Here is a 12,424-nt window from a genome sequence, read left to right as displayed (position 1 = left end):
TGTTATTAAAACATGTTTACAATGAACAGTAAAATGAACCTATCCTTCTTTTTAAAGAACTTCCCATCTCCTCATGTTAGTACACTTTGGTCTTAGAGACTTGGAGAAGCTGTCTTCTACCACAACCTGACTTTCCTCTGCCTAGGGACAGATTATTTAAATAATGAAATGGTCTCTCTGTCTGTCTGTCTCTCTCTGTCTCTGTCTCTCTGTCTCTTTTTTCAGTTTGACCAGACTCTGACAACATTGGTCTGCAGGACTCTCTCTCTAGAAGTTATCTAACCCTTTCTCTCCTCCGTCTCTCTCCCAGTACGATCAGTATAAGACTCCTATGGAGAACATTGGTCTGCAGGACTCTCTCTAGAAGTTATCTAACCCTTTCTCTCCTCCGTCTCTCTCCCCAGTACGATCAGTATAAGACTCCTATGGAGAACATTGGTCTGCAGGACTCTCTCTCTAGAAGTTATCTAACCCTTTCTCTCCTCCGTCTCTCTCCCCAGTACGATCAGTATAAGACTCCTATGGAGAACATTGGTCTGCAGGACTCTCTCTAGAAGTTATCTAACCCTTTCTCTCCTCCGTCTCTCTCCCCAGTACGATCAGTATAAGACTCCTATGGAGAACATGGTCTGCAGGACTCTCTGTTGTCTCGGTTTGACCTGCTCTTCATTATGTTGGACCACATGGATGCAGAGCAGGACAGAGAGATCTCAGACCACGTCCTCAGGATGCATCGATACAGAGACCCCCGCGAACAGGACGGGACAGGTAACACGCTACTACTAACCCACAGATCTAGGATCAGATGTACCACCAGGGACAGGTAACACTACTACTAACCACAGAATCTAGGATCAGATGTACCACCAGGGACAGGTAACACTACTACTAACCACAGATCTAGGATCAGATGTACCACCAGGGACAGGTAACACTACTACTACTAACCACAGATCTAGGATCAGATGTACCACCAGGGACAGGTAACACTACTACTACTAACCACAGATCTAGGATCAGATGTACCACCAGGGACAGGTAACACTACTACTAACCACAGATCTAGGATCAGATGTACCACCAGAGACAGTTAACACTCTGATACACCACTAGGTGGCAGGATAGGTTTCTCTCTGGTGAAAACAGACAATGATCTATGCCAGTGATCATCAGCCTGGTCCTTCAGAGCTACTGGTTCTGCAGGCCTGATTCAACCTGATTCATCCTGATTCAACCTGATTCATCCTGATTCAACCTGATTCAACTGATTCAACCTGATTCATCCTGATCAACCTGATTCATCCTGATTCAACCTGATTCATCCTGATTCATCCTGATTCAACCTGATTCATCCTGATTCACCTGATTCATCCTGATTCACCTGATTCACCTGATCAACCTGATTCAACCTGATTCAACGACTACTTATCAAGGCTTTTATTATCTGAATCAGATGTTTTAGTGCTTGGCTTTATCAAAGGTCTGCTAACCAGGTGGGGGAGGGGTCCCAGGTGGGAGGGGGAGGTCCCAGGTAGGGAGGGGGAGGGGTCCCAGGTGGGGGAAGGGGCCCAGGTGGGTAGCATGTCTTGGTGGTATGATATAAAATGCTAACCTCCCCTTTATTGTAATGGTGAGAGGTTAGCATGTCTTGGGGGTATGATATAAAATGCTAACCTCCCCTGTTATTGGTAATGGCGAGAGGTTAGCATGTCTTGGTGGATGATATAAAATCTAACCTCCTGTTATTGTAATGGTGAGAGGTTAGCATGTTTGGTGGTATATATAAAATGCTAACCTCCTCTGTTATTGTAATGGCGAGAGGTTAGCATGTCTTGGTGTATGATATAAAATGCTAACCTTCTCTGTTATTGTAATGGTGAGAGATTAGCATGTCTTGGGGTATGCTATTTGTGTGTCTGTAACTATCTGTAATCAATTTTGTCTCAAAGTGCTGTACTTTCTAAACGGTTCACCCGATGTGGATGAAAATACTCTCAAATGAAAGCTGTCCGTCTGCACTTTAACCTCAGTCATTGTTTCAAATCCAAAGTGCTGGAGGACAGAACCAATCACTGTCCCAATACTTTTTAGAGGTCACTGTAGCCTACGGTACTTACGCTGTGTGTGTGTGTGTGTGTGTGTGTGTGTGTGTGTGTGTTGTGTGTGTGTGTGTGTGTGTGTGTGTGTGTGTGTGTGTGTGTGTGTGTGTGTGTGTGTGTGTGTGTGTGTGTGTGTGTGTGTGTGTGTGTGTGTGTCGTATCGATGCCTTTGGTGGGTCAGTAGACATCCTGGCCACTGAGGATCCTGACTCAGTTCAGGAGGAGCAGGAGGAACTGCAGGTCTACGAGAAACACAACAATTGCTACACGGCACCAAGAGACGCCAGGTGAGGAGATACACACACACACACACACACACACACACACAACACACAGGTGAGGAGATACAACCACACACACACAGACACACACACACACCACACACAACTTGCTGCACGGCACCAAGAGACGCAGGTGAGGAGATACCACACACAACACACACACACACCACACACACACACACACACACACACACACACACACACCACACACACACACACCCAGGTGAGGAGACTCTACGTCTCTCTCGTCTCATCACAGCATGATATAAACACAGCATGGCTCTACTGCACCCCGTCGCCATGCTAAGGGACGCTGCTGTTGTTTAGAGAGAAGATAGTGAGTAAGGAGTTTATGAGGAATACATCCACATCGCCAAGGTGTGACCCCACGTTGACCCAGGAAGCAGCCAATCACATTGCGGAAGAGTACTCCAGGCTGAGAAGCCAGGAACAGCTGGGCTCCGACATCTCCAGGGTGAGTCCTTTAGACACCATTAGGCTGCGTTTACACAGGCAGCCCAGTTCAGATCTTTTGCCCAATTATTCGCCCAAAATCTGATTCTGATTGGTCAAAAGGCCAATTAGTGTCAAAAGATCAGAATTGAACTGACTGTCTGACTGTGTAAATACATTTTTTCTAGTCGTACATCCACTTCTCTTGTCTCCACCCCTACACACACCCAGACCCCTGCCCCCTCTCTCTCCCTGTAACCCCCTGCCCCCCCCTCTCTCTTCTCCCTGTCTTAACCCCTGCCCCCCCTCTCTCTCCTGTCTAACCCCCTGCTCCCCTCTCTCCCTGTCTAACCCCCCCCCCCTCTCTCTCCCTGTCTAACCCCCTGCCCCCCTCTCTCTCCCTGTCTAACCCCCTGCTCCCTCTCTCCCTGTTCTAACCCCCCCCCCCCTCTCTCTCCCGTCTAACCCCCTGCTCCCTCTCTCCCTGTTCTAACCCCCCCTCTCTCTCCCTGTCTAACCCTCTGCCCTCCTCTCTCCTGTCTTACCCCCCCCTCTCTCCCTGTCTAACCCCCCCTCCTCTCTCCCTGTCTAACCCCCTGCTCCCCTCTCTCCCTGTCTAACCCCCCCCCCCCTCTCTCCCTGTCTAACCCCCCCCCCCCCTCTCTCCCTGCTAACCCCCTGCCCTCCTCTCTCCCTGTCTAACCCCCTGCCCTCCTCTCTCTCCCTGTCTAACCCCTGGCCCCCCCCTCTCTCCCTGTCTAACCCCCCCTCCTCTCTCCCTGTTCTAACCCCCTGCACCTCTCTCTCCCTGTCTAACCCCTGCCCTCCTCTCTCTCCCTGTCTAACCCCTGCCCTCCTCTCTCCCTGTCTTAACCCCCTGCCCCTCTCTCTCTCCCTGTCTAACCCCCTGCCCTCCTCTCTCTCCCTGCTCTAACCCCCTGCCCCTCTCTCTCTCCCTGTCTAACCCCCTGTCCCTCTCTCCCTGTCTAACCCCCCCCCTCTCTCCCTGTCTAACCCCCTCCCTCCTCTTCTCCCTGTCTAACCCCCTGCCCTCCTCTCTCTCCCTGTCTAACCCCCTGCCCCCCCTCTCTCCCTGTCTAACCCCCCCCCCTCTCTCCCTGTCTAACCCCCTGCACCCTCTCTCTCCCTGTCTAACCCCCTGCCCTCCTCTCTCTCCCTGTCTAACCCCCTGCCCTCCTCTCTCTCCCTGTCTAACCCCCTGCCCCCCCCTCTCCCTGTCTAAACCCCTGCCCCCTTCTCTTCCCGCCAGACGTCCCCAGTAACTGCTCGTACTCTGGAGACCCTGATCCGTCTGTCTTCGGCCCACCTAAAGCCCCGCATGAGTAAGGTGTGGAGCTGGAGGACTCTGAGGTCGCTGTGGAGCTGGTCCATTCGCATTACTTCAAGAAGGTCAGTGGACTCGACATGCAGAGTTGACAGATTTGTTGCATTTGTCACAGGAAACGTGCATCATAATACACTCTGGTGAAGTCTGTCTGGTATCTGCTGTTAGTTTAAATTCAACCAATCTCTGTTCCGTCCCGTTATGTAGGTTCCGTCCCATGTTCTAAAAGGGTTTCCGTTCCATGGTTCTGTAGGTTCCGTCCATGTTCTAAAAGTTCCGTTCCATGGGTCTTGTAGGTTCCCGTTCCATGGTTCTGTGGTTCCGTTCCCGTGTTCTTAAAATGTTTCCGTTCCATGGTTCTGTAGGTTCCGTTCCATGGTTCTGTGTAGGTTCCGTACCATGTTCTAAAAGGTTCCGTTCCATGGTTCTGTAGGTTCCGTCCCATGTTCTAAAAGGTTCCGTCCCATGGTCTGTAGTTCCGTCCATTTCTTCTGGTTCCGTCCCATGTTCTAAAAGGTTCTGTCCCGTGGTTTTGTAGGTTTTTGAGAAGGAGAAGAAGAGGGGGAGGAAGGAGCAAGAGTCTGGCTCTGAGGAGGAAGAGGAGACGACACAGCGTACCCCTCGCTCAGAGAAGAAGAGGTACGGCATTAGACACCACTCACTAGTGTCCTTCTCGGACCCCCATAATCACACCTCCACTAGTGTCCTTCTCAGACCCCCATAATCAACCTCCACTAGTTCCTTCTCGGACCCCCATAATCACACCTCCACTAGTGTCCTCTTCTCGGACCCCCATAATCACAACCTCCACTAGTGTCCTTCTCGGACCCCCATAATCACACCTCCACTAGTGTCCTTCTCGGACCCCCATAATCCACACCTCCACTAGTGTCCTTCTCAGACCCCATAATCACACCTCCACTAGTGTCCTTCTCGGACCCCCATAATCACACCTCCCACTAGTGTCCTTCTCGAACCCCCATAATCACACCTCCACTAGTGTTCTTCTCGGACCCCCATAATCACACCTCCACTAGTGTCCTTCTCAGACCCCCATAATCACACCTCCACTAGTGTCCTTCTCAGACCCCCATAATCACACCTCCACTAGTGTCCTTCTCGGACCCCCATAATCACACCTCCACTAGTGTCCTCTCAGACCCCCATAATCACACCTCCACTAGTGTCCTTCTCGGACTCCCATAATCACACCACCACTAGTGTCCTTCTCAGACCCCCATAATCACACCTCCACTAGTGTCCTCTCAGACGCCCTTAATCACACCTCCATAGTGTCCTTCTCAGACCCCCATAATCACACCTCCACTAGTGTCCTTCTCAGACCCCCATAATCACACCTCCACTAGTGTCCTTCTCAGACCCCCATAATCACACCTCCACTAGTGTCCTTCTCGAACCCCCATAATCCACAACTCCACTAGTTCCTTCTCAGACTCCCATAATCACACCTCCACTAGTGTCCTTCTCAGACCCCATAATCACACCTCCACTAGTGTCCTTCTCAGACCCCATAATCACACTCCACTAGTGTCCTTCTCAGAGAGCGAGAGAGAGAGACGGGGAGAGAGAGAGACGGGGAGAGCGAGAGAGAGAGACGGGGAGAGAGAGAGACGGGGAGAGAGAGTAGGGGAGGAGAGGGGGGCTCAGTGAGTCATTTTGGGTCGTTCAGTTATTTAATGCACAGCCAATTAATGTGTTATTTCATTGTCCGTGTGATTTAGTTAATTGACTTCATTTTTTTATGTTATACGATCATCAGCTATGATTTTTCTCTTTCAGTAAAACTTTAACTTGTAAGTGCGTGTGTGTGCGTGTGCGTGTGTGTCTATACCAGTCTCCTGGTCAGTGGTAACAGCAGCGGTCAGGCCGACCCCAGATGACCCTCGGCCGGTGGTTGGGATGGCTCGGGGTGCCGTGTGCAGGACATAACGGAGCAGCTGGGATTTAGCCACCGACGGGTCACCTAGTGGAGGGAGAGAGAGACGGATCAGTCTTACATGTGATCCCGAGTGGCGCAGCGGTCTAAGGCACTGCATCTCAGTGCATGAGGTGTCACTACAGTCCCTGGTTCGAATCCAGGCTGTATCACATCTTCGTGATTGTGAGTCTCATAGGGTGGCGCACAATTGGTCCAGCGTTGTCCGGGTTTGGCCGGGGTAGGCCGTCATTGTTAATAAGAATTTGTTCGTAATTAACTCGCTTAGTTAAATAAAAGGTTACATGAAATAAAACATGGGATATAGTTCCTACACTGTAACAATGTTAACACAGACTAACAAGTTAAATTATTCACAAACTAACCTCGTAACCCAGAACCAAATGTTTCAAAAAGCTAGGCAAGGAAAGTGTTCCTGTTAATAACAGTCTGTCGTGACAGATAACTCCCAAATCTTAAGCTTGGACATAAAGTCACGACCCACCGTTTCATCCGCTTAACAGACAGGGATGTACAGTAGGTGAAAGACAGAGAGAGAGAGATTTTTTTTTTGATTTGTACATTGCTACAACACTGCATATATATAATATGACATTTGTAATGTCTGTATTGTTTTGAAACTTCTGTATGTGTAATGTTAACTGTTCATTTTTATTGTTTATTAGACTTTTGTATATTATCTACCTCACTTGCTTTGGCAATGTTAACACATGTTTCCCATGCCAATAAAGCCCCTTGAATTGAATTGAATTGAGAGAGAGAGAGAGACGTCGTCTCAGTACCTATGAGCAGTACATTGATGTCTCCTCTGATACGTGACCCATTCTCCAGAATCTTCTCCACTCCTCCCAACAACATACACAGGATGGCCTTCTTAATGTATTCGTGACCGTGGATACTGGGGGCTAAGGAGCGGGACAGCTGGTCAAACACATCCTGGATAGGACAGACGGGAAGAACAGACGTATGTTTGAGGGAATGAGGCAATCCCTGACCACAGAAAGAAGAGTTATTTGAGATGCCAGGTGATTTGTCGAGTGATTGTGATCAAGAGCGACTATCCCATCTTGTCAGATGGGAGGAGGAAAGGTGTAGACAAGAGAGACTATTGAGATGTATCCATAGTGATAGCTAGAGGGAAAACGTATCAGTGTCTTTACCATCTTTGACTTGCTGAAGAGTTTGATCTTGGCGACGTCGTCCGCGGAGAAGTAGGGAGACACTTCTTTACTCATCTGTTTCACCTGACAGGCTATCATGATGGTCCTGGAGAACAGAGGAAGAAATTCAACTTCCTGACAGAAACGTCCCTTATCGACTTCCTGACAGAAACGTCCCTTATCGACTTCCTGACAGAAACGTCCCTTATCGACTTCCTGACAGAAACGTCCCTTATCAACTTCCGGACAGAAACGTCCCTTATCAACTTCTGTCCTCACCTAAAGGACGTTCAGTCCTTCAGTCCTCAACTAAAGGACGTTCAGTCCTCACCTAAAGGACGTTCAGTCCTTCTGTCCTCACCTAAAGGACGTTCAGTCCTTCAGTCCTCACCTAAAGGACGTTCTGAGCTTCTGTCCTCACCTAAAGGACGTTCAGTACTTCAGTCCTCACCTAAAGGACGTTCAGTACTTCAGTCCTCACCTAAAGGACGTTCAGTCCTCACCTAAAGGACGTTCAGTACTTCTGTCCTCACCTAAAGGACGTTCAGTCCCCACCTAAAGGACGTTCAGTCCTTCTGTCCTCACCTAAAGGACGTTCTGAGCTTCTGTCCTCACCTAAAGGACGTTCAGTCCTCACCTAAAGGACGTTCAGTACTTCTGTCCTCACCTAAAGGACGTTCAGTCCCCACCTAAAGGACGTTCAGTCCTTCAGTCCTCACCTAAAGGACGTTCTGAGCTTCTGTCCTCACCTAAAGGACGTTCAGTCCTCCCGTCCTCACCTAAAGGACGTTCAGTCCTCCCCTCCTCGCCTTAAGGACGTTCAGTCCTCACCTAAAGGACGTTCTGAGCTTCTGTCCTCACCTAAAGGACGTTCAGTCCTTCAGTCCTCACCTAAAGGACGTTCAGTCCTTCAGTCCTCACCTAAAGGACGTTCAGTCCTTCTGTCCTCACCTGAAGGTTCCAGAGGTATAGCCCCCCTTCTTTCCAGGCAGACATCGGTAGGTCCCGATCACCTGGACTCTGTCTCCTGGCTTGACCACGTCCACCAGATCATTGTCCAGTATGATGTCCACCGAGCGGGGAAGCTGACCGGCAGGAGCCTTCTCTGGCATCTCCTGGACTGTTAGAGTCTGGTGGTCCTTGTAGACGGATAGACCAAACTCCGTCTCCAACGGGTTGTTCTCCTCATCCTAGAGAGGGATGGAGAGAGAAAATTTGAGAGATGGGGATGGAGAGAAGGAGAGAGAGCGAGAGAAAAAGAGAGGGAGAGATGGAGAGGGAGAGAGAGAGGAGAGAGAGAGAAGAAGAGAGGGAGAGATGGAGAGAGAGGAGAGAGAGAGAGAGAGAGAGAGAGAGAGAGAGAGAGAGAGAGAGAGAGAGAGAGAGAGGAGAGAGAAAGAGAGAGAGGCGGTGAGTGTGTGTGATGGCTCGGTGGTCCTTGTAGATGGACAGACCAAACTGTCACCAACAGGGTTGTTCTCCTGTGTGTGTGTTTACCTTGGTAGGGTAGATAGCAGAGGAAGGGAAGGCATCCAGGCTAGTCATGTCTGTATATTTGCGCTCCATGGTCTTCTTGGTGACTGGACAGTAGTGGACGCTACGCACTACTTTTGGACGGACCAGAGAACCTAAAACAGAAATATATATTATAAACTGGGTGGTTCCAGCCCTGAATGCTGATTGGCTGACAGCCGTGGTATATCAGACCGTATACCACAGGTATGACAAAACATGTATTTTTTTTTACTGCTTTTATTACGTTGCTTTTATTACGTTGGAATGCTAGATTCTCTCTGTCTAGTTTTTATTTTGGCAGATTGTTGGTTCTCAAAGATGATGTTATCTGTTGTTTTATTTCCAGTGGCGGCCACAATTTATCAGCGGCATATAGGGCGAACGCTGCTGGAGAATCCAGACACCCGGAGTAGCCTCCTAGCTCGAGGTAAACTAGGGGTGTGAGCGTTTAAACTAAATTGAGACCCTTACCGTTAAGAAAAATCCCTAACTAAATGCAAACTTTTGCGAGGTGGAATTGAGGTCCAGGTAATTGGTAGTAGAGGGGAAGCACTTCCTGAAAGGGACGCACTGTGAGAACCAAACCGTTACTGGCAGCTGCAATGTATATTCTAGTGAAAATTTTATGAATTTTTTCGTTAACGTTTTAATGGAAAAACATATTTAAAAAAATTCACTCCATTTGTCACATACCTAATGTATACACTTTTTTAGGGAACGAGAGACATCCACGACCTAGTTATCCCAAACACTCACACTTGGTGACAATGCCCTCCACACAGACCATGCTGCCCAGCAGGCGAGAGGTGAGGGTTCGCGGGGAGACGTGTTTGTTCCCAAAGCTTCCCTCCAGACCAACGAAGAACTCCTCGTACTGCTTGGCGTACGTAGCATCTACAGACGCCACAAAGTCCTTCAGAGCACGCTGGAACGCCAGCAGCTCTTCAAACGCATTAGACATCAACCTGGGAAGAGAACACAGCCTCAGTTTAATTTAAATCCATAGTGTGATGTAATCGGGCTGCAGCCCCTCATCTGCCTGATGTGGAAGACATTACATCACAATAGTATTATGTCGACATGACATAGATATTCTTAGTCATGAACGTAAACCTAAAATCTCAGTTTAAATATATCAGGACATTATGTCGGACATATCATAGCTGTGTTAATGTAATCAACTAACATGTAATAGATTGGATTTAAGCTTTATTTATTTATTTAAGCTTTATTTAAACCAGGCAAGTCAGTTAAGAACAAATTATTATTTTACAATGACGGCCTACCCCGGTCAAACTCTCCCCTACCCCGGTCAAACCCCCCCTACCCCAGTCAAACCCCCCCTACCCCAGTCAAACCCCCCCCTACCCCGGTCAATCCCCCCCTACCCCGGACGACGCTGGGCCAATTGCGCGCCGCCCTATGGGACTCCAGATCACGGCTGGTTGTCATGCAGTTTGTTTGTAGGCTTATGTAGCCAAAATGTATCTATGATCGTATGCTATCCATTTACGTTTTTTGTATGCTATTTTAATATATGAGAATTAACCAACAATATCAGGCCACACCCGGCCATGATTACAGACACCTGTGTCTTGTCTTTTGACGCTAAATAAACGAGTCAACCCACAGTGTTTGTCATTACATCCTGATGAAGACAGCTTGTCTGTCCAAACGTTGGACATTAAATATTTTTTGCATTATTTAAAAAACAGCTCGGTATCGAACCAGGGTCTGTAGTAACGCCTCTAGCACTGACACGCAGTGCCTTAGACCGCTGCGCCACTCGGGAGCCCCATGGATAATGCAATTGCATTGTACACAGGTGAGTATAACTATGCAACTCTAAAGTGTGTAAATTCAGTGTAAATACAGTGTAGTTACTGTTATCAAAATGTATTAAAGTGTCACTCCACAATGACAATAGTTGACAGTACAAAGAAATTAAAGACCACATTGTGGATCACTCAACTACAAGCGAACACGATAGGCATTCATGGTATAATGGTACACCACGTTAATGTGTGTGTGTGTATACCTGGTAGCCCGCGCCTCGTTGCGTCGTCTCAGGTCGTTGACGTTCACGATGAGTCGGTTCTTGTTCTCGCTGACCATGTCCCGTACCTTGCTCTGGTAGACCCCCTGGTCTTGCTGCGTCGGGGAACCACACACACAGAGGAGAACGCCATTAGACCCTATCCGGGTCGAGTGATTGGCTGCATTCTCAACTCCATGCACTTTCACCATTACTGGCTAACATTATCTGGTGGCTACTTAGCTAGCAACATATAGCTACTTGGTTAATTAGCCACAGTATTTAGTAACATTTAACAAACAACGCATTTGGTTGTTTATAAAAAATGTGCGGTAGATAGTAAGAACATTGTCGAAGAGTTGCTAACTTTGATTTTATAGAGTTCGCCAGCTTGTAATGATTAAAAACCGTAAATGACGTAGATATGGTCATTTTAAAACATTCTTATGGGGGGAAATAATGTAAATTAAAAGAGTTTTGGAATAAACTTCGAAAAGAAGGTCTGAGGTTAACATGGGCTTAGGTGATCATATAAGTTTTGTTCTATGAGATAATACCAATCAGTTAACATGACCTTTATGAATTATGAAGACTTAACTGTTATGTGCCTCGTTACAATACGTTTGTTATATTATTACATAAACGCTTCAAAACGCATAAAAGTGATGTTAGTTGATGAAGATTATCTCATAGAACATAAAACGTATATGCTCTCCTAAGCCTGTGTTTCCCACATCACTTATTCTCGGCGTTTATCGAAAAACTATATTCATTTCCCGATCGGCTTTGCTCAACGAACAATGAAGGAGTTCGTGGCTACAAAAAGACGCCATTTACTATTGCTCTCTATTGTCACTCATCGCCGCATGGTTTCCATTTGTCCGTAGGCATACAAATAAGATTTATATTTTCAAGCAGTTATGCTACTTACATCGTCATCTAAGAAATCCAGATATTCTCTCTGTGCCTCTCTCATCTCCCGATCGTCCACAGAATCAGCCGCCATTGCGTAATTCTATATTTTCCAAATATAACAAACTTCTACAGACTCCGACGTGACCGTTTCTACTTAGGTCTTTACAGAAGTGCAAGATTTTCGCGCCACAAAGTACGCGGTGAACTCAGTTCTGACGCTTGATTGGTCCATGTGACACACTCTACTTTGCATATTTGGCGCGGAATCTGTATCAGTCCAATCAGATACCATATTTCCTGAAGTTGGACCCGCCCCGTTAGCAACTCGCGGGAAATTTTCAGACATGAGTTCTGCGGAAGGTAGCCTAGGTGCCAGGCTTTATGTAATAACATGCTCGTCTTTCTCTCTCTCTCTCTGTTTATTTATTTGTATTTACTTAACGATTATTTAAATAGGCAAGTCAGTTAAGAACACATTCTTATTTACAATGACGGCCTACAACGTGTCGAACGACGTTGCACTGACAATTATTTCTCTCTTATCTTTCCACTAGTTGTCACAAGAACAAATGAGAAAGAAAATAGTTCAACACATTGAAAAGGTTACTGTCATAACCGCCAAATCCTTGTCACAGTATGTTAATGCCAAACATCACAAATGACT

The 12,424-nt window shown here is 47.4% G+C and overlaps 1 protein-coding gene and 2 long non-coding RNA genes across 4 annotated transcripts in view; 1 reads left to right on the top strand and 2 right to left on the bottom strand.

Moving 5' to 3' along the window:
• mcm3 (minichromosome maintenance complex component 3) overlaps positions 1–11,950 on the bottom strand; it is a 19,471-nt gene extending 7,521 nt beyond the window's left edge. The window contains exons 1-8 of the mRNA XM_070440316.1: positions 11,777–11,950; positions 10,849–10,961; positions 9,567–9,775; positions 8,793–8,923; positions 8,247–8,485; positions 7,296–7,401; positions 6,918–7,071; positions 5,981–6,162 (exon numbers count right to left, since the gene is read on the bottom strand). Of these exons, the coding sequence (XP_070296417.1) occupies positions 5,981–6,162; positions 6,918–7,071; positions 7,296–7,401; positions 8,247–8,485; positions 8,793–8,923; positions 9,567–9,775; positions 10,849–10,961; positions 11,777–11,851 (1,209 nt within the window). The 5' untranslated portion in view covers positions 11,852–11,950. The remainder of the gene's footprint in view (positions 1–5,980; positions 6,163–6,917; positions 7,072–7,295; positions 7,402–8,246; positions 8,486–8,792; positions 8,924–9,566; positions 9,776–10,848; positions 10,962–11,776) is intronic.
• On the bottom strand, positions 1,175–1,510 carry LOC139025237 (uncharacterized). The gene is made up of 3 exons (XR_011476715.1): positions 1,410–1,510; positions 1,294–1,353; positions 1,175–1,245 (listed from the first exon to the last, which is right to left on the bottom strand). It is a non-coding gene; the product is annotated as an uncharacterized lncRNA (long non-coding RNA).
• On the top strand, positions 4,250–4,763 carry LOC139025236 (uncharacterized). Of its 2 annotated transcripts, none has more exons than XR_011476713.1 (3): positions 4,250–4,385; positions 4,568–4,633; positions 4,695–4,763. It is a non-coding gene; the product is annotated as an uncharacterized lncRNA (long non-coding RNA). The 2 variants fall into 2 exon arrangements; XR_011476714.1 differs by having other exon boundaries at positions 4,250–4,431.
• Positions 11,951–12,424: the final 474 nt, after the last annotated feature.

The sequence above is a fragment of the Salvelinus sp. IW2-2015 genome, unplaced genomic scaffold (genome assembly GCF_002910315.2).
Source record: "Salvelinus sp. IW2-2015 unplaced genomic scaffold, ASM291031v2 Un_scaffold2413, whole genome shotgun sequence".
Lineage (NCBI taxonomy): Eukaryota > Metazoa > Chordata > Actinopteri > Salmoniformes > Salmonidae > Salvelinus > Salvelinus sp. IW2-2015.
This window is presented reverse-complemented; position numbering and strand designations above follow the sequence as displayed.